Below are 22,563 nucleotides of genomic sequence, written 5' to 3' on the forward strand. Positions count from 1 at the left end.
CTAGTTCTTTTTAGCTCAGCCTGACCTCTTTTCAGTATGTGATTGCCATATCATCTTCAACACCACCAACTGGTTTGAAGATGAGGACAATAAATTTGCTACAGGATCACATACAGAAAATTTTCATTTCAATTGCAGTTTCCACCTAGGAAAGGCCTGTCTGGAGTCACAGTTTCTCAACTGGCTAAGAAGCATAAAGCAAATGAATGAGACAGCTGCTAAGCCCTCCAGGCACTACTGCCGGTTCGCTCGTGGGTGTGCTGAGCGTGCATATGCACAGTGCAATAAAATTTGTTCTGTGCATGTGCAGAAGCCAAAAACAAGATGGCGGCACTTACGGGGCCTGGAGAAACTGTTTGGGGGCATGGCAGGCCTGGGTCGCTGCCAGTTCCAGTGACCCAGGCTGCCAAACCACTAGAAGTGAGGAACAAAGTCAACAAGTCTGTTGTGCTCATTGCAATAACTGGCATTGCCCGTTTTTGTATCTCACAACTCATACTAACCCAGAAGTGGGGAACGATGGCCCCTTTTCTGATTTGGGGACTTCAACTCCCAGAATACCTGAACCAGCATGTCTGACTCAGAATTTCTGGGAGTTGAAGTCCACAAGTCATAAAAGGGGCATGGTTCCCCACCCCTGTTCTAACCCTCTTTATTAAACAAGTCAGGGAATTAAGGGGAAGGAGAAACAAAGATGCCAGGGTCATTACCTCATGAAGGTGGGGGGGAGTAGAAAGAGTGCCGGAATGGAAGAAAGTTGAAACAGAATTTGAGGGAGCAAGAGAAGAGACACTGCTAAATATGGAACTCCCAAGAATATATATGGGAGTTACCAATGGTCCATTTCACAAGGTTTTATCAGCCTGGGGAGCCTACTGAATAATATGTGATGGTGACATACAAAATAGGTGATTGACTTAATACAGCACAATTGTTGCATTTATATAATATGCTATGCCAAAAATATGGACTATTATTATAGTTTATTATGTTGACCTAGTCTCTCAAAAGGCATTCTTTTTTTTTTAGCTTCACCTTGAGCTTAATGCAAACCCTAGATCAAATTGGTTAAATTTTCCAAACCTGCTGTTGAAATGGGATCAAAGCTCAGGAATACATAACTTTACCTAAACAAAAATTCCCCTATATATTCTTCTCCTTTCAATAATTCCATTGTCTAGAAAAAGACACAGGTTCAATTACTGAAGATTGCAAAGATATGAAAATTGATGTTTAACTGTATGATATGTCCTGCCCAGTACACAATTACTGGGCTATATAGACTATTACCCAGAGGGTGCAGCTATTTGCATATTTACAAATAAAGCAAACATTATATAATACATTGTATGTCTCATTGCTGTCACATCTACATAATTAATAATACTACTGTCTCTTTGAGAAAAAAATGATGCACAATACTTCCTTTTTAATGGAATTAATGTTTAGGGCTCATTCTACTGCATCACTTAATCACTAAGACTCAACTTGTTACCATCTAATAGACTAATCCAGACTTCTCTCCATTCCCTGGATCAATTATCTCTCAAATAGAAAAGATGGTGCAATTATTGATTCTTTATTAGTCATCAAAACTTAAAATCAAAATTGAATTGCTTTGGGAAAAGTCCATCGAAATACTGCTACTGGTAATTGGGAGAAATTCTCAGGATGTGTCATCCAAAGTGCAAAGGAGTAAAAATAGGATATGGCAAAATTGGAAGTTGTTCAGGAGAAGGTGTCCTGCGTAATGATCCATCCTTCCCAAAGATGAATAGATCCGCCAATGCAAAACTGATCCTTTAAAATCCTCCTTTCAACCTAGGGGGAAGAAAAAAAAAAGGGAAATGATACCTTAGATTGGATACAGCAGGATTTGCAAACTTTTCAGCAACAGACACTATCACGGGCTTTAAAAGAATGACCACATTTTAGAAATTAATCATTTTTAGTTTATTTTTTAAAACACAGAGGTCGACATGCATGACCTAGTAGTATCACAAGCATCTCCATTGTGCAGTTTATTGTATTGTAGTCCTTCCCTCCCTCATTATTACAAATATAGTAGAAATGTTTTAATTAATTAATTGTTAAATTTATATACTGCCCAGCTTGCTATCTGGGGCAACTCTAGGCTGCTTAGTTTAAAAAACTAACCCTTGCTCAGCTCAACTTCTGTTAACTATTCGGACACATCCACAGTATTTTCTTAGTGACTTCCAAGGAATTTTTCTGATGACCACAATTCTGGGATGGTGTTTATCAAGTTCAATCATGATTAGCTTTTTCGAAATCAGCCAAATTAGTTTGATGTTGCCACAACAAAGGCAATGCTGGGATTAATAAAAAAACCATTATCACATTGTAACTGCTATCACAGTTCAAGTCTTATTTACTCCAGGGGTCTAGATACCTCAAACTCCAAAACAGACGTTCTCATAGTCTGGAACATCATCTTCACTTTCTCGGTCACTAGTGCCAACTACTGGAACATGAAAAACAATGAAGTGTATTAACGTGTGTACATATCTACGCATATATTTTAATAGCTCTTGGGGGAGATAATTGGTTAATGAGAGACTAAACCAGCAGTCAATAACTCCTGGCCCAAGGCTACAAGTGGCTCTCCAGGTCATTTGCTCTGCCTGTCACAGTGACTTATCACTTTCTCCCGACTTACTGTTATAAACAACAACAACAAAACCCCATTCATATAGAGCCTGATGGTCATAGAGTTGTCTCTATCATAGAAAGCTCTGAGAAATCTCTACTATTATGGCTGTGGAAGTATAGCCATCCCAAAAATCAATAGCAGCTGCAATGCAAAAGGGGACTGGCAAATAAGGAAGGACTTTTATTTTCCTTCTGTTTTGAAAGAGCTTGAAGAAGGCTCAAGGGATACTATGCATTTGCCTGTGTAAGAATAAGACACCAACTCACCGTTCAGTATGGAATACAATTTTGAATCTAAAAAGGCTGGTTTTGTTTTTAACAATGGGCCAAAGGAACTGAATGCACTGCTGAGAATAAGGACTTCTTCCCTTGCCCATCCTCTTAGCTTCCCTCACTCACCAAAACAAGAATCTAGTATGATCGGTTCCGGTTCTAGTACATTCACATATTCACCTTTGCAGGAGAAAGGAAAAATGAAAAATGAATGACATTAAATCCCATATCAATGTCAGTAGAGGACAACAGCCTTCCCCAATATAGGTCCTAACTAGCATGATTTGCTGAAAAAGGTAGAATAAAATTTGCAGGCAAAATAGCTATGGCTCATGTCAGTACAATACAATAGCAGAGTTGGAAGGGACCTTGGAGGTCTTCTAGTCCAACCCCCTGCCTAGGCAGGAAACCCTATATAGTTTCAGACAAGCGGCTATCCAACATCTTCTTAGAGACTTACTAACTGAATTTGTTTCAGAATATGTCATAAAGGTGTAATGTTATTGGAGGTTTATTGAAATTGCGAATGAATGCCAGTAGGTGGTTGTGTCTTTAAATACAAATGATTTTAGATAAAAGCACTTTTAAATAATTGTAATTAAATGAGAATTGTGGTACATTGATAGTAAAATACATTATTATTATTTTTATTTAAAATGTACAATTCAATTTGAATGAAGTGTATGTAATGATTGTGGAAGAAACACATGAAATGTATTTGTAACCAATCGACATGCTTTATACAAGATGTAACAAAAGAAGATTCTTTTTTTGTGTTTTTGTTTAATTAAAATAATAAAACTTAAAAAAAAAAAAGACTTCCAGTGTTGGGGCATTCACAACTTCTGGAGGAAACTTCTGTTCCACTGATTAATTGTTCTAACTGTCAGGAAATTTCTCCTCAGTTCTAAGTTGCTTCTCTCCTTGATTAGGACATCTTCTTGATGTCATAGAATTTTGCTTTCTTTTCCCTTTTAGTAGCTCCTCCTGCCTCACACCTACGTGATTAGTTGGAAAGGCTTGGGTGGGGAACCAAAATAAAACAGGAATAAATCAGGAGGCACACAAAAATACTTTTCCAGCAGTGACTGGCATCGCACTTTCAGACTGAATCAGAGTTTATTTCAATTATGGGTTATTTAATAAACCACTACTAGCTAGGTTCAGCCAACATAATAAATTCACAGTTCCTAGAAATTATGGTGATTATAATTCAAAAGACGTAGGAGGCAGATTGTAAGGCAAAAATTAGGAACTGCTTTCCCATGAAATTCACTGTATCTCTATTTAAATTGATATTTCTATGATATTTCTTTGAGATTCACCATAATAATATTTCAAAATGTGCATTTTTATATATGAATGAATCCTTGCAAATGTAACATGGGTCTTATTTTCCTTTGCTCTTGTTCATTAAAGTTTACAGTGAGAGATCTTTTTCTATAGTGCTATCCCACATATGGAATTCTATTCTAAAGAAGTCCAATTGAGATGATATTCGCATCATTTTGGTATCAGACAAAGATCGATTTTCCCAGGCTTTTTATTGGTTTTTAAATTTTATATTTATTTATTTTTATTCCAGATGAGCACCTTTTTGCTGCTTTTATTGTATGGTGCCTTCATTTTGCATTTTATTTATAAATGACTGTACGTATTTATTCCATGTTTTTTCCAAAAAGAATATTTGAATGTGTTTTGTTATAAAATGCCTGAAGGCTTCGGCTACTGTGAGGTTTTAAAATTTTTCATAAATGAAATAAAAACAAAATACCCTTCTAATATATCTGGAAAAAGGAGAATCATTGTAGAACAATGATTAAAGCTGTAGGATAGTATTATTTGTTCATTTATAGAAGAGAACACCATTATAACTTGCTTTGTTCCACTATGTGTCAAACAGACCATCTTCTAAACTCAACTCCACCATTACATTTTATTTTTTCTTGCTAGTCCTGTCCCTCCTATCAGTCCATGTCTTCTACTTACCAAGTGAATGCCGTTGAGATTCAGGCACATTTTCATATTGGTCCATTATGGACTCTAGCGGGGGGGAGGGGAAATAGATGAAGAAAACATGTTTAAAAGGGATAAAACAATATATACTACTCAGGATTGTTGACAGATAAATTAAGATAATGAATTGATATAGTAATTACAAAACACATTATCTTTTTTCAGAAAACCAAAGCTTTAAACACATCAAGTAGTGCAATCTGTGCCCAATCGCATGACATTTTTGGCAGCAATTGTAAAGCAAATCCATTTACCCAATGGGCATTTTTTTGTTTGTTGGAAATGGGAAGTAAACATTGGAAACTAGGAAAAAAAACATCAAAATCACAATCTTGTGACGACAGTGCACTGCAAAGGACTATAGAGATGAGTTGCCTGCCAAGCATTCAAAATGATGATCACATGACTATGGGGAATGCGTGTGACTATTTTTTTAAAAAACCAGCAACGTGCAACATGGAACGAATATATCTGTATTTGGGTAGACCGTTTTCTTCTTCAACTTCCTTTTCTTCTAAGGGTTCCCTTCCTTTTTTTCCCTCCCTTAGTTCTTCTTAAATCTTGCTCGGTTTGGAGGTTCCTCTCTTTCCAATTCTAGTGCCATGCGAATCAAGAAACTATGTGAGAGCAGCAGGAGAAACCCAAAGGCAAAGAAAGGCAACTTAATGCAGCAACACTAAAGAGGCTATGACAAGGAGGGACAAAAGAATCCTCCTGGTTGCCAACTTACCAGACGAGGCATGATCATTGTTCCTCTGTTCTGTGATTGGGACATCAGGCAACACCTCTCTGTTGAAGGCAAGCAAGACCCAAGCCAGTAAGAGCAGAATGAACAAGTGAATCAATATTGCTAGTCCTTGCCCACACCTGCCTTCATTAAGCCGTTATAAATTGGGATTGGTCTCTATTTCTAGTGTTCATTCTTTCCTTTTTGTATTATCTCTCTTAAATTGCTAAGAAATAGTTATTAAATTAGTTGACCTGCCATGAATTAACTGACAAGGAATGCTATCAATTGGGTGGGGGGAGGCAATCCAGGAAAGAGAACTCTCAAGTGTGGAACCAAGACATTCTATAAATTTCTAGTTCATACATTCTAACTCATCCCACACATCTACGATCCACAATTTTTAATACAAGTTCTAGATTATATTTTTACATTAAACAACTTTTTGAGCCTCTGTGTTGTAAAACATCTAAATTGTTCAGATGCAGACAAAGGAAATGTATTAATATATTGTATATTAAACAAATAAATATTAAATTTCTGAATTACACACAAACACACACAAATACACACACAGGGAAGAATGGAGGTGGGTTTCATACAAAGTATGTGTCATTTCTTTACCCAGATGTTTAAAACATACAATGGTAGCATCTTCCTGGTCAACTACAATACTATACAGGTAGTCCTCAACTTACAATCACAATTGAGCTGGACATTTCTGTTATTAAGTGGGACAGTTTCTAAGTGTGTTTTGCCCCATTTTACAATCTTCCTTTCCACAGTTGTTAAGTGAATCTGACTTCCCCATTGACTTTGCTTATCAACACTTTACAAAAGCTGATCACATGACCCCAGGACACTGCAATCATCATAAATATGAGTCGGTTGCAAAGCATCTGCATTTTGATCACATCACCATGTGGGTGCTACAATAGTCATAAGTGTGAAAAACAGCCATAGTCCCTTTTTTCAGTGCTGTGTAACTTCAAACGCTTACTAAATGAATAGTTAGGGAATAAGGAACTATAACTGTAGTTACATTGTCTGGCTATTCTCTGCGCAAACTGGGAATGATGGAGTAAATGATTTGGAGCTTTAAAGTAGCACTATATTGACTGAAAATTCCCCTGATTCAGGAGCAGGCTTCAAAAATTGCAGCAATGGGTTCGCTGCCTTGTTGGTGGGGGTGGCCCAGCCAGCTTCCTATACCATGGTGGGTGGGAGAGCATTTTCTGCCCTCTCCAGGCTCTGGAGGCTTTCCTCAAGCCTCCGGGAGGTTGAAAGCTGCTTCCTCCATGTTCCGGAGGCCCTCTGGATGCCGGAAACAGGCCCATTTCCGGACTTCCGGAACCTCCAGTAGGCCCATTTCCCTCCCCCTCCCCGAACCTCCATGTATGCCCTGCACTTATCTGGCATGATGAATGGGCCGTGTGGAGACTCTTGGGGCAGTGGGAGAGGAGGGGTGGGCATCGCCAGCCAGGGGTGGCATTTGGAGGTTCACCGAACTGGGCAGAATCCCAGCTAGAGGATCACCGAAAGTCATGCGAACCCCCAGCAGCAGCACCCCTGCCCTGACTCCTATCCTTCCCAAAGACTTACATGTATCCAGGAACATAATTTTCATCATCATCAGTGGGACAACATAATTCTGGGAAGACAAAGTCCAAAAAGATTAGACACTCTTCTTTAGATATAAATGAGTTCTACCCTCACTTCTCACCTTGAAATCACAACCCCACTGAATCTATGAAGAAGCTCCGAGAATACAGAGAAGGATCATCTGCACTACGCACAAATCCAAAAAGATTCAAGAAAAGTGAGGCAAAGATTGTGGGAAGGGGAAGAGAAAAAGAATATCTATTGTATTATGCTGCTACTTACCTTCATTTTCATAACTGGGAACACTTTCTGAAAAGAGACAATGTTTGTAATGGAGATTAGGTAGTCACGATACCTGACAGCAGATTCTCAAAGGTACATTTCTGACCTGTATCCTTGCTCCCTTTTTTCCCCAAAGGCTGTTTATTCCAACAGGGTTTATCGTCCTAGAGCAGCTACAACATGGGTAGTCCCCCATTTTCTTCTATACATATACACATAAGGAAGCTCAATTATATTGTGTAAATGCACACATAAATATATGAGTTTTTACAACTTACCGTTATCCTCAATTTTGATGAATGGAGGTGCCTGACTGCAGAAGCTATATGCAGAGCCTGTGCTGCAAACCAGAGGAGGAAGAAAGTGATTAATACATATGCAAGAATATGATCTAACATGGGAATGGGCTCCTCTTTTTTTAAAAAAACTTTTTTTAGCCATTTCTGTCATCTGCCAAGAATCTCTTTGTACATAAGAAGGATGCTGTGATATCACTAGTTAAAGAGAAAATGTTGCTTTTTTTGCTATTTACTGTGAAGAAAGTTATTTAAAACTCTTAAAACTGTTGTACATCTACTATAACTCTTTTTTAAAGGAAAAAAAACTCCTCACACTTCCATAATGCAGGGATTTGCTACTCAAATTCAAAGCAGAATCTTTGATGACAAGAAAAGTTATTGGGACATGTGCATTCTACATTCCCCTTTTCTAGCCTCTTCAACATAAAGCTTATATGAGTTTCCCATCCATTTCCCCAAGAATTCCCACCTACAGTCCCTCACACCAGTACACCCAACTTGATACAAGGAACTCATCAACATTTCCTAATAGGACAATTCCTCACTATTCTGGCAAGATAGCAGATGTAGTCCACAGGAGGGTCTAGATCAACTCACCACAGCGATCTTGTCAAGGCCATTTTATCACGGCCAACTCACAGGGCCATCTCGTTGAAGCCAACCTGGCGTTTCCATCTTGCCATGGTTTACTCGTTGCAGCCAACCGGGTGTGGCCATCTCACAATGGCCATCTAATTGTGGGATTACTCATCACAGTATAATCCATGTGTGATAACTCAACATGATGTTGTCTGCCACTTTTTCTTCTACATCATTTCCATTTTTGTCAATGGAAATAAATGTCAAAGAAACGATTGCAGATAACATTTAGCGTGTTGTTATCCCATGTGGAATCGTCCCATGGTGAGTTGTCCTGCAGCTAACTGGCCGCAGCAAGTTGTCCATGGCAAGTTGGGTGCAAAAAGATGACTGCGTCAAGTTGGCCAAGGCAAGATGGCATGGTGAGTTCGCCCGTTGGAAGCCTTAAGCCTATATTACTGTTTCCCCATGGAAAAGCAGCTAAGGAGGGCCTTACAGGAATAAGAAACAACAGACAAAGTGACAAAGCATTTGCTATCGAAAGCAAATCAGATTGACAGTCTGCTTCCATTAAATAAAAATGTGCTCCCATTAACAACTGAATCAAATTGCAGCTCATAAGCAGGACAGCTTTCTACAATGCAGCTAAGTGGAGCCAAGTAATTTAAGACGGCATGCAGCAAGTGATTAAAGACACAAAGCTGAACCTTTTAGTGTTTTGCTGCTCCTGCTATTTGCCTCCCAGCATCCTTCATCTCAAGCAGATGTTTCATAATACCTGTCATATAGAGAGAACAGTGGGAAGGAAAGCAACTCACCTCTGCAAATTTGGCTGGGACTGGATGGCAGACCAAGGTGGCGCTGCAGAGACAGGAGATGGGGGGAAAGAAACAATCTCAGAAAAGACCTAGGTTCCTCTTTTACTTTCTGTGGCTCAAAGCAACAACTGGCAGGAGGGAATGAATGGGTGGATTCCACCAGGCACTACTGACAGTTTGCTCATGCACACACTTGATGTGTGCTGTGTGCGCAAGCGCAGTGCAATAAAAATGTTCTGCACATGCACATGGCAGATGGTGGTTTGGGGGCATGGCAGGCCTGGGTTGCTGCTGATTCCAGCAACTCAGGCCACCAAACCATTACCTGTTCAGCCGGACAGGTTTGAACCAGTAGGAACCAGAAGCTGTGAATGCCCCAACACTGCAAGTCTTTAAGAAGATGTTGGATAGCCATTTGTCTGAAATGGTATAGGGTTTCCTGCCTAGGCAAGGGGTTGGACTGGAAAACCTCCAAGGTCCCTTCCAACTCTGCTGTTGTATTGTATTGAACCCACCACTGAATGGCTTGCTAGACAAGATTCCATATCTTTAAAAAACTACATATGTAAGGAGAGAGTGTTGTTGTGTGCCACCATTCATTCATTCAAATTTGCTGTAGCTGCCTGATTGTTTTCTTCTGGGGAAAAGTAGGAGTTAAACTGAAACAAGGGCACTTTCCAATTTTAAGAATATGGGCTTATTTACAAAATGTTACCAAGAACTCAGCTTTTTCTCCAACATATCAACTCACACTATTTATTTCATCTTCCTATCAATAGATATTTTTCTAACAAGAGCGAGAAAACAATAGTACACTGATACAGAGCAATAGAAATATTTTTCTCCAACCATTCTTGGTTCAGGGCAGGGAGATGTGATCTCAAGCCATCCCACAAACAGCCAAAGCACTAATGGTAAACTGGCATAGTAGTTACCGTATATACTCGAGTATAGGCCGACCCGAATATAAGCCGAGGCACCTAATTTTACCACAAAAAACTGGAAAAGTTATTGACTCGAGTATAAGCCTAGGGTGGGAAATGCAGCAGCTACCGGTAAATTTCAAAAATAAAAATAGATACCAATAATGTTTTTGAATATTTATTTCAAAGAAAAACAGTAAACTAGTGGTGTATTCAATGAAATACTTCACTCACCTCATGATGCTGATGTCCCGCTGTGATGATGATGTCCCGTGCAGCCGCGGGAGCGATGTCCCGCCTCCTATGACACACGGCACAGTGATTCCTATCATTGGATCACTGTACCAGAGGAGGTGGGACATCGCTATGTGGCTGCTTGCCATAACAAGGAGGAGGTGGGACATCGTTGCAGAGCGGCAGGAGGGGGAGGAAGGGGAATCGTAAGACAGCCCTGCATTACATTAGAACGTGAGGAGGGGGGATGGTGCGGTGCGCGCTGCGCGGCAAACTGACACAGAGGGAGGGGAAACTCACAGGGGCACTGGGCCATTCACGAGTGTCACCCAGCGGCATGGCCCCGCCCCTTTTTCTCCTCCATTTCGGGCAAATTTTTCACTGACTCGAGTATAAGCCGAGGCGGCTTTTTTCAGCCCAAAAAGTGGGCTGAAAAACTAGGCTTATACTCGAGTATATACAGTAATCATTTTCTGCCTTCTGTTCAAGCTGAAAATGGCCTCAGCTAGCCATCCCATTCTGCCTGACACAATTCACCAATGGTAAGATCCAAACTTAACTACACCTGTAATCCACCAAATATTGTTCACTGGCATTACAAATCTTAGTTCATGTTAGATCTAAGCCAATATTTTTTTAAGAAAAACATTTCCTGTGTTAAGCACAAACGGGTTTGTATAAATATACATAACCCGCATGCTAAAAGAAAAATGAACAGATGAACAGCACAATATAATATTAAATGTTGGCTTGAACTTCTGGAGAACAGATTGTCCAAATTAAAATCAGGTCCAAACACTTTCAACCCTTTCAAATACTATACTACGGTAGTAAGTTATAGCCTTCAGCATCAAATGCCACTTTCGTGACATAGGTGGCATCTTACATTGAAAACTATTAATGGAAGGCAGAATGGCTTGAGAATGGTAATGCTGAGAGTTCAAACTCTCAAAAGAATGGTAAAGCTGAGAGTTTAGTAGCAGGGCTACTGAATCCTGAGATGGAGGATCCACTTCCCCAAATTTTAAACCATAATATTCAAAAAACAGCAACAAAGTCAGTGAAGAGGTAATGTTGAAACCCTCTTAAACAGGTCACTTTTGAAATATGGTAAAACTGAGGTCTACTTACAGGGAGGACGCCTCAACACTCTGAAAGTCTGGGAATGAATATTAGTGGAAGGCCTGTGAGAATAATAAATCATTCAGAGACTATTTTCTAAAGGACATAAATCTGAAAGATGCATTTATCATTTTTCAACAACCTTACTCAGCAGTCATCATGAGAATATTTTTCCAGCTGTTCTAGACTCTGTTGAGTGATTTGCTCATCACTCCATGGCATCTATGCAAGCCTTTGCAAACCTGACACCTGTGGTTGAGTTCGCAATGCTTCTGCTTCTGTTTGCGAAAGCTTTAAAATAGAAGCGCTTCCCACAAATATCCAGAGGAGCCAAAAAATAAACTTGGCTTCTTCTACATGCAGAGCACCCACACTATTTCACTGAGCTACAGCTCTTCTCATTTGGTGCCACTCTTAATCTATATATAATGCTAAGCCAAATATGGTGTGATTTTCCTTTCTTTCTGCTTTACCCAATTATCAATTTGTATGATTAGTGTTTCCCAGAATAATTGATAGTTAGCATAAAAATAATACACAAAAAATAAAAACAACTATCCCAACTATCGTACACTTTGTGAATCCAATCATTGCAACGTATAAATCTTGATCAATAGCTGGATGTTGTGTGAATCCAGCCAATGTGAGATGTAGTCATGTCCTGCTTCAATTTGATATGTGAATCCAGCCCCTCCCTGCCTAAACCAGAAAAATATTTCCACGTGTAGTCTTATGCTGCTAAGCTAAGCAAGATGGAAATGTAAATTGCTTACATTTATATTTTAATCTTCCTATTTAACACTGCTGTCAATTTTCCCCTAACTATGACTATCAAAAACTCTTCTTCTTGACCCATTTAAGATTGTTCATTGAGGACTTGCAAATTCTGAGAATTTTTTTTTAAATTACAAGTTATAAGAGAAAATCCACATTGAATGTCCTTGAAAAAATGTTAAATTATAACTGCCTTGTCCTTTTTTATCAGGACAAAGCAACTCAAATCAGTCCTGGGACAAAACATCATTGCTGAAAGGAATATACCAGTACTTTGGTTTGAAACAGAAATTAGAAGCATATTTTGCAGCTGCTTATGATAAGAATTACAGGAGACTTGTTGTAAGCCAAAATATAGCTACAAGATATTTCACATAATTCTGATTCATTCCAAGTACTGTGTAATGGGGGTAGGGCGAAACCAATCAGGGAGCAACTGTACTCATATTGCAACACCCTTTGAATTGAGCTATATATTCATAGCAGCAGCTCATCCAAAAGAATAGGTTCAAAGACTGTTCCAGACTGCTGTATCACTTTAAGGTATACAAAATATAATATTATGGAATGCTGCTAATTTCCCCCCCCCCCCCCAAAAAAAGCAAGGGCAATGGACAGAGAGACGAATACAATTCTCCTCTATTGGTGCCATTTACCCATACATCTCCATAGAGATGCTACCAAATGGTACAGCTCAAACATTTCGTAATCTTATCTATTGAACTGTTGTGTGGATGTATCAGATTATGACAGGGGTCGCTCACAATTAAGCCATACTTTCTTAATATGAATTCCTGAATAAGTATTAAGTGCATTCGCATAACACACTAAACAATAAACCGTGGATCACAATTATAATGACAGGGTTCACAGAAGATGCTAATTGAAACTAAACAAACCACAGTTTGACTTTGCACTATAGGTGAGCCAATTCATAACTTGATAGCCTTTTTAAAAACTTAATAGTCACTTCTCAGAACAGTCATAATAAAGTATATTTCTGGAATCTTTTCCAACATAACTGCATTTCACTGTTTTCACTTTCTTCACTGCTGCTACTTTCTCTGTTACATTATTACTGAAATGCTTTAGATGTTGTGTTTGGCAATGAATTTTGCTTTTGTCATTAACTGACACTGCTTTGTATGGATTTTATAACCTTTATAATCTTCTCTATCAGAGAGAAGACTGTCAATAATCCAGCTTGATAAAATGGCTGATAGAGTTAAGTTTTGAGTTTGTCAGTCTGTGTATTGGCCAAGCCTCTTTCTGTTTATTTATTCTGTAAGGTACTTCAAGGTAAGACTGAAAAGAGGCTCAACACTCTATAAACTCTTAAAATTTGGAGCACTCACAAGGGCATCTCAATATACCTTCAAATCTTTTTAGCTGTGGCAAAGCTGAAGTAAAAATTAAAGACACCCTGTGGTTCTCATGGCATCATGTTTTCAGGGGACAGGCAGCTTTCCTATCTATCACCTCCTACCTCACCTCTATTTTAAATTGGGAGATGGCAAGGGTTGAATGGGATACTCAAAAAATGTGTGGCACTAGACAACTATGGCCTCTCTCTAGATTCTTTGATGGCTACCTCGATCAGAGTATCCCCATAACATTTGGAGTGTGCATTTGATGAGGGAGAGCGTACAAAAGTAGGATAATTCTTTTTGCATAGAAAAGAACATTTTGGAGACAGAGTCCTATTTTTCCCCAGGGACAAAAGTTGTTCCTAAGACCTCGTTTTACTTCTGCTTTCTAAATCTGCCTGAATTCTGGTTCCCCATTCTTTATTTTGCCCCAAGATAAGATAGTCATGGACTCACTTGTCTTCGTAGTCACCAATAGCAGGTGCTGTTCAGAAAAAGAAACAGGTACACCAATGAGATTAGGAAATCCCTACAATTTGTCTTGAGTTGAAAAGCGTTATAGAGGATTTATGAACTGGAGGCTATTCCCCAAAATAAACTTTTTTGAACAGGGAGGGCAAGACTTAACTGTCTAAATCAGCATCACGGCAATCAGTACACAGTACCAATAGAACCACCAGGATTGGGATTGCAAGTGCCAACATCCAGAAGAAATCACCCGTGTGGAGGATATCCATGGCACCTGCAAACTGATAGTAGAGATTGTAGACTTGGGATGGCAGAGAATCCAGAGTGAAATATAGCATTGAGCAGGCTAGTAGAACATGTCAACAACCCTGTGAAAAATTACCAAATTAGAGGAAAGTTGATAAAGCAAATATAAACATTTTTCTCTCCTATATCCTTCTTTGGCATTCAATCTATGTAATATTTCTTATTCTGAATTTAGTTTGGAGAGTATTTGGTGTTTTTAACACTAAGTAGAAACATAAAACAAAAGGAATAAAAAAAGGAAGGGCGCCTAAGGATAGAAGATACCGTGTAGGTTTTCTGAGGATTAGGTTCCTTTCTTCCTCCCTCCCTCCTTCCCCTTATTATTTTAATAACTCAAGGTGGCAAACACACTATTACTTCTCCTATTTTCCCCAACAATAGCCTTGTGAGATAGTTGGGTTGAGAGAGAGGGATTAGCCCAAAATCCCCCAGTCAGCTTTCATGCCTAAATCAAGACTGGAACTCACTGTCTTCTGATTTCTAACCTGGTGCCCTAATAACTAGCTTGGTCAGGTGAATGGCAATTCTAAAATGGTGGACACTTGTTAGAAAAACCAGAAACCACATTCCCAAATAGAAAGTCCACAGGCAGCCAGTAAGAGTGGAGGAGAGGGAATATGCTTCAAAAGTGACATGCCTTTTATACTCTTGCTTTATGATTGTCGGAAAAATGAAAAAGAGGATGATGATGCTAGGAAGAAGCTGAATTGTATTGAATTCACAGGATGTAACCAGATTAGAAAAAGGCCTAATAATGGCCTTTGTACTACACAGCATTTTGCTTAGTTTCAGTTGTGGAGATGGGCTTAGCACATGAGATAAACTTGGCTTGCGTTGAGATTGAATTTGGGCCGGTCACCAGGACCAGAGATGCACTATTCCGAGCTTTTAGATTTATGCTGGAGTCCATCTTCACAGAACTTCTCTATACTGGAATACATGCTTTGGTTTATTCTGGTAAAGGACAGAGAGAATTTCCCTGAATATGGGCTTCAGCATGAGTCCAAAAGCTCAGAAGACAAAACTTCTGGTCCCAGTGACCGACCCAAATTCAATCTTGCATCATTATCCCAGGACACATATATTTGCTTTCATTCATTGGCTTGTTTTGTCAATTTATGATTCAATGTATTGTTGTAATGCAGAAATTAATTCATTAAATCCAGTGCAAATTAATTGCAAGATAGGCTTTTTTTTAAAAAATGTCCAGAATATGTTCTTAACATATTTGGGAACATACAGGCTTCAGCAGATAAGATTACTGATGCCAAATTAATGGGACCATATGAAGAGAAAGGGGAAAAAAGGAAAAAGGACAATGCTTCTTTGAGGAATTTTTTTTAAAGGTTTATTCTATTAAGACTTATTCTATTATTTTCACATTTCCCTCAAAATGTGGGAAACTCTCTGGCCAATTTTCAACAAAAGGTAAAGTGGATTTTTTACATAAATGATAATTTGAATAAATCAAATCTTCCTCTTCACATTTTAATAATTAAAATCCCAAAATTGTTCTGTAATAATTAAGGCAATGAGTTGCAGGTAAAAAGGAAGCAAGTTGGGTGTTTTTATGGATTCAAAAATGAAAAGTCTTCAGAGCACCATGCAGCATCCACATAACATCTGTCTGCCACTTCTTAAACCAAATGTATCTTTTCCTAAAACTGAGTTGCAGTTTCTGTAGAAAATCACCCAATCTCAGGAGAAGATACAGCTGATTTGAGGAGATTTAGTGCTACATGAGCAACGTGCATCTCAAAGCTTTTTTCTTTTTTTTCTTTTGAATCTGAAGCACTCCATAACCCTATTAAGTATCAGTCCCAGACTACAGAGTGCTCATAGTCAAATGCTAGTAGAAGCATCAATTATGGGGAGAAAGGAATAATTTTCAGAATGCTGGAATAAATTGTTCTTTCCCTATGTTTCTTAGACAAATGGTGCAGATACTTCCTTAATTTCCTTCAAAGGGCCAGTCTTAGGGAAGTATTTCTAAGCACATGATCTTCAGAGCAGTGCTAAAATATAAAACCATGCAGTGTTTGGGCCAACCATGACTTCTGAGTGGCATGCTAGGAGAAATGCACTTTATAATAATCAATTGAAACAACATTTTAATATCTTTACAATTAAATGAAATTAAAAGCAATGAATCTGATTCATTGTTATATATTTAGTTCAGGTATTCTTTCCCTTTTTGACTAGTCATGTAGTGTTATGGCAGACCTCCCCCTCAAAAGGGACATGACCTGATTCCAAAATTCTGACTTCAGCCCCAACCCCCATTTAGAGCTGCTTGCAGTCTCCTGCAGACACATGGCTGCAATTTAAAACATTTTTTGCCAGAAACCGGCATTTACTTATGGTTTCCAGTAAAAGCTGCCCCACAGCAAACATTGAGTTTACCACGGTGTTTGCTTAACAATCACCGCAAGAAAAGTAGTAAAAAATGGGTCCAGTCATGTAATCAACTTTACAACCATCACAAATTATGACCATAATTATCAGGCTCGATTAAAATCATAAGTCAAGGACTATCTTCAATTTCTGCCATCTGCATATTTGACAGGCAAGATTTGGAGAGGCTCTTTGCATCCCAAAGTCACTGAAGGCTGTTTGAAATTGTGAAGTGTCAGGCCACACCAATCTGTAATAGGCCTCGCCATCAGGCACAAGTGCAAATGGGTCTTTGAGCCCATGCAACATTGTTCTGCAGCGATTCATCTTCGCAGGAGGAAGTCAACATTGGGAAGGAGTGGGAGTGGCTGTCTTTAAAAGGTAATACTTCACTGAAAGATCATAGAGCTCCCCACAACATCTACAGCAGATAGGGAGACCACATAACCAGGTGCAACGAAAGGGGAGAGTGAGGCAGTGGTTTTCCAACTGAAACATAGCCAACTGCACAATACTGTAAAAAGAGTTATTTTTCTGCAACAGAATGCATCTCTAAAGGAATAGTTGGCACAGGCCAGGAGATGCTGTTTTGAAAATAAAGTATATTTAAAATAGAGAACCCCCCACAACGGAGTGATTGCAAAAACAAATGTTGAATGTGGTTCTCAATGTGAAATGACGGGTATTGAAGTCCAGATTTGCATTGTAGCTAATAATCACAATTACCAGTATGAAGCGTTGCCACGTTAAGGGATTCTCCTCTAGAGAAATTTGCTGAAAAATAATTATTTTCAACCCCAGATCCAGGTCTCCCTTTAGGCCATTAGATATAGTCATTTTGGTGTGTAGCGACCTAACTCTCAGTCTCCAATACACCAAGGTGGGGAGCTACCTAAATAACCTCATGTATTCCACTGACATTTCATGGAAGGAAGGACAGCATCCAATAATCGCTAAAAAAGCGAAAATCCTCAAAAATGTCTTTGTAGATGAGCTACTACAACTCTGTCAAGGACTAGGGATTTTCATGGAGTTGTTTGCCAGCAAGAATTTTTCTTCATTCTTCTGCCACTTTGCAATTATACTTCAACACTATCATTTACCCAGGAGTTGAAAGTGTGTGTGCGCGTGCATTCTCCGCTCCATTTTCTTTTCATTTCCCCATCTCCCAGTAGAAAAGAACTGCCTTGAAAAATAGTGACTTTTTAAAATTATTAAGCGGTTTCAAAAATTTGGAAAAAAAAGTGCATTGCTTGGCAGGAAACTGCATTGGTTATCTGATAATTTAAACCAATCTGTTGTTTTTGTGATAGAATTATCAGTATAATTGAACACAAGAATAGAATAGAAACTTTGGCTTTAGCAAAATGTTTGACAACGAACTTCAATGGGCTTCTAATAGAGAAAATGACAAAATGTGATTGCATTATGCTAATGCTAAATGGATACAGAGGTGGATGGACAAATGTGCGGAATAACTATATATCAATCGCTCTATATGAAACCAAAGAAAAGTGTTCAGTGGCTTACAGTAGGATTCTGGCCTACTGTAGACATTGTTCTTCAATGTTATTTATGCCTTAAAGAGGAGTTAGTATGACATTTGTGAACAACACAAAGAGAGCAGGGATAGCTGAACAACAAGATGAATTTTAAGGCAAATGTAAAGTTTTACATCTGGGTAGGAAAGAAAGGAGTTCTGAAGAAGAAAACAGGCAAACAACTGTAGTGGGATTAAAAGTATACCCTTTGAAATTTCTCCAAAAAAGGAAAGGACTTGAAATCATCATACAGACACCAGTGGCAATCTCCAGTATGTTTTAAGCTCTGGAAGACAAGGGAGTTGCCATCTTGTTCAATCTGTGGTCAGCATCTTTGAAAGGTTTGGATATTTTCTCTTCTAATCCCTTTTGAAAATTGCTTGAAAAATATATCCCAAAGATACCGAACAAATTTTCCCATAAGGAATAATGAATAGTGAGTCACAAGGCAGCTCACAGCGACAAGTTCTAGCTTGTGCATTGATTACCGAGCAAACAATGAGTGTCGGGACAAAGTTGTTGCATAAAAATGCATTTACCAAATTCAATAAGTTTCCAAAATTGTTAAGTAGCAAGGTACGACTGTATATAAATCAAAGCTTTAATCACAGGCATACAAATAAAACAATGATTAAAATTTCAATTTTAGAAAGTCACAAATAAGGGTTTGGTTAAATTTGAAATAAGATTTTAGATTTAATTATAAAGAATAGTTCCAGTGGAAAAATGATTTTATTTTGAATTATTAAAAAAGGTAAGACTTAAAACTGAGCATTAGAGGAAACTAGAAGGATCTAAAGAATACAATTAAAGAACACCACAAGGGAAACTTGACTTACAAATACAGAATGAAAAAAATATATTTTAACACTGGACATATTTTTGAATAATGGAAGAAGTTAGTTTTAAGAATTTTAAGAATCTCTGTCTCTATAGATGGACTATGTTTAAAAGATATTATAGAAAAGCCAAAATTTTACTTGACATGATTGAAAATGATTTGATCGTGAATTTAAAAATGGCAGGCTATAAGAATGACATGGAAAAAGGTATTAACACTGGACAAAAGAAATTGGCTGATATCTTAATAATTAAAATATACAAATAAGAAACCAATAGTTGCCTGGATAATTTTCCTACGCTGGATTTACAAAAAAGGCTTGTTAAAGCTTCGGAAAATTTTGTGAGAAGGAACAGAGAAAAAATGTAAAGAAATCAAGTTTTAAGGCATTTTTTTTTTTGAAAGTACTAAAAATCAAAATTGTTAGAAGTAAAAGAAAGTTGGTTTTTCTAAAAAGCTTGTATGGTATGGCTTAAAAAAATCTAAAACACCTTGACTACATAATGTCGATGGTATTTCCTTCCATTACATTCTACAACTGGCCTATGGAATTTTCAGGGTGAAAAGGAACTTGAATTAGGAGAGAGGTTGATGTTTAATACTTTAGTCCAATATGGCTGGCTGGAGAATTCTGGAAATTGAAGTTCAGGTATCTTAAACTTGCCAAGGTTGAAAAAGTTCCTTAACCATGAACTCCACTGGCTCTCCTGGCTAGGCTGGCTCAAAGTTCTGGGAATTGGATCAGAGGTGGGTTGCTAATTCTTTTACTACCAGTTTGGGTGTGCTCCTGCGTCCGTGAGGCTTCTGTGCAGGCGCAGAAGTGTCCGGGCAGAGCCTCCCACCGCCGCTACTACCGGTTTGCCTGATCTGGGCCGAACCAGCAGCAACCCACCTCTGAATTGGATCCCCAATACAACACATGATGGCGGTAGGGAAACTGATCTAGTGGCCACTACTGCATTATGATGGGACAAGCACACAATAAGTAGGGCAGATTTTCCAAGCTGACTTTGCACAACTTACTAAACCATAAAACACACATTAAAATTACATTTAATCATGCTTTTGCTATGTTGAGAAAAGGCAGTTGCAAGTTCTTTAACTTATGTTGTACGAACCCATGCTAAAAGTCAGATGTGGATATGAATGGTCAAAATTGTCTATACAGGTAATCCTCGACTCATGACCACAATTGAGCCCAACATTTCTGTTGCTAAGAGGGATATTTGTTGTGAATTTTGCCGCATTCTACAACCTTTCTTGCCACAGTTATTAAGTGAGTCACTGCAGTTGATAAGTTAGTAACCTGGATGTCAAGTGAATATGGTGTTCCCTTTGATTTTGCTACTCAGAAGGTCGCAAAAGATGATCACACGACTGTTTTCATATTTATGACCACTGTAGTAGCATCCCCATGATCAAAATTCAGACAGTTGACAACAGATCCATGTTTATGACAGTTGCATTATCCGGGGATCATGGGATCTCCTTTTGCGACCTGAGAAGCAAAGTCTATGGGGAAGCCAGGATCACTTAACAATCATGTTACTAACTGAACAGTTGCAGTAATTCATTTAACAATGATGCCAAGTTGTAAAATGGGGCAGAACTCACTTAACAAATGTTTCACTTAGCAACAGAAATGTTGGGCTCAGTTGTGGTTGTTAAGTTGAGGACTACATATGTAGTTACATGTCAATACAACTGGAAGACAACAGGATGCAGAAGATGTAGAGAATCTGGGATATGACCTTGAGGGAAACAGACAAAAGCAAGCAAAGAGGGAAGGGGGGTAAAGGACCTCGAGGTTTGCAAGATGCATGTCAGCCAGACACAGGCAAAACCAGACCAAGAAATGGCTTCCAGAGAAAGACTAGAACTTAGTATTAAGTTATGCTATAATAACTGTGCCTTGCAGATATCCTAAGCCTATCCCACATAGATATTTTTTTAAAAAAATCAAGAAGAAGCCAAAGCTTCTTTGTTTAGAAAGGATCTCAATCCTCCCTATTCATTCTAACATTAAAAAAAAGTATGGGAACAGCACAGGACATAGAAATGAGTCACATCAGCAACACTGAACCAACACCGGATTTGGGTGCCTGCAAAATCAGTCTTGCAGAGTTCTGTGGCTGTCGTGGGAGAGATTGCAGTTGCAACTGCAAGATCAGATAGCCTTACTTGGGAGAAAAGTTTTAAAAGCAACAGAGGCAATTTATTCAAAAAGAGCTCAGTATTTGGAATGGAGAAAAGGGAGGGGGAGGGGGGGACAGAAGACATCTGAAGTAGAGAGCACTGTTACTCTACTACACAATGCCGTACTGTAAAACACCTGCTCAGCCCTCGGCACTTGACTGGAGCTCTGGCATCAGATGAAGAGAGCTATAATCTTAGGGTTCCATCACCAACACTGCAAGAGAGCTTGTTAGTAGGAACTGGGGAAAATCATAATATATGAAGGGTAGCATGGAACACCCTCCCCCAGGCTAAACATTGAAGGGAATCATTCATTTATTTTAACCTCTCCTTTAACTAACACAGCCGGTCACATCACAACTTTCAAACTTTGACCAGATTAAGAGAATTAAGGAAGCATATGAGATATCAAGGTAGGAAAAAAGGACAGTACCAAGAGAGAAAGTAGGGAAACACACAGGGAAAAACGCACACATCCCTTTCCCTTCATTCTGCTCTATGGTCTGTCACATTATAATTTCCTCTGTTGTTTCCACTTTCTTACCTCCCAGTTCTAGTTCACTTTGTAAGCTTCACTTTTATAAAATTCCGCTGCTTTCTCAAGAACGGAGGAAATTACAGCTTGGTATCATAGAAAATGTAATCGACACAACTGTGGCAGCTGTTCCACCTCCCTCAAACCCTTTCTCAATTCCCCCTTGTGTAAACTCACATCTAGGGTCTCTATTTCCACATCTGGATGAAGGCTTGTCTGCTAAAGCAGAGATGATGCACTGTTTGATCGTTCCGGCAGGAAGGAAGTACTACAGCCACTAGCAGGAAGTCAAAGGGCAGATGCACTAAAGCACGACATGAGGAGGGGTGGGGTAGGCAAGGGGAATCACAAATAATACCATATTCAGAAGTTTCAGGAATATACACAGCATGAAGGGATGATTTCAAGACTTATTTCATCCCAGCCACCAATTTCCCAGGAAGTCCTAAATCTCTTACCTGATCATAATTCAGATCACTGATACTTAACAGGGGTGGGGAAGTATGACTGTACTTTCCAAAAACTCTCACTTATAAGCTTAGATAACAATTCATATGTGATAACTTTGAAATGTACCCTCTTACTCTTTTTTT

At 38.7% G+C, this 22,563-nt stretch overlaps 1 protein-coding gene across 3 annotated transcripts; it reads right to left on the reverse strand.

Annotated features, from left to right (window-relative positions):
- Nucleotides 1–367: 367 nt before the first annotated feature.
- LOC116520465 lies at nt 368–22,403 on the reverse strand. 3 transcript variants are annotated; one of them, XM_032234684.1, is made up of 13 exons: nt 22,148–22,403; nt 14,318–14,438; nt 14,146–14,173; nt 11,558–11,610; nt 9,270–9,312; nt 7,852–7,913; nt 7,574–7,600; nt 7,292–7,340; nt 5,693–5,751; nt 4,936–4,989; nt 3,073–3,126; nt 2,414–2,485; nt 368–1,821 (listed from the first exon to the last, which is right to left on the reverse strand). In XM_032234684.1, the coding sequence occupies exons 2-12, from the start codon at nt 14,424–14,426 to the stop codon at nt 2,415–2,417; spliced, it is 609 nt and encodes a 202-aa protein (XP_032090575.1). In that variant the 5' UTR covers nt 14,427–14,438; nt 22,148–22,403; the 3' UTR covers nt 368–1,821; nt 2,414. The 3 variants fall into 3 exon arrangements, with proteins under 3 accessions (XP_032090575.1, XP_032090574.1, XP_032090573.1); XM_032234683.1 differs by having other exon boundaries at nt 2,414–2,482; nt 14,318–14,525; XM_032234682.1 differs by having other exon boundaries at nt 14,318–14,525.
- Between the last annotated feature and the right edge of the window lie 160 nt (nt 22,404–22,563).

This window comes from Thamnophis elegans, chromosome Z, assembly GCF_009769535.1.
Source record: "Thamnophis elegans isolate rThaEle1 chromosome Z, rThaEle1.pri, whole genome shotgun sequence".
In the NCBI taxonomy this organism is placed as follows: Eukaryota; Metazoa; Chordata; class Lepidosauria; order Squamata; family Colubridae; genus Thamnophis; species Thamnophis elegans.

What these genes read in the sequence shown, in the direction of transcription:
- LOC116520465 (XM_032234682.1), bottom strand. Translation starts at nt 14,495, where the DNA reads ATGCTATATTTCACTCTGGATTCTCTGCCATCCCAAGTCTACAATCTC. An exon ending in AGTGTTGAGGCGTCCTCCCT is followed by an intron (nt 9,313 to 11,557) that starts GTAAGTAGACCT and finishes CTGTCTCTGCAG; the next exon opens with CGCCACCTTGGTCTGCCATC. An exon ending in CATCAAAATTGAGGATAACG is followed by an intron (nt 7,601 to 7,851) that starts GTAAGTTGTAAA and finishes GTCTCTTTTCAG; the next exon opens with AAAGTGTTCCCAGTTATGAA.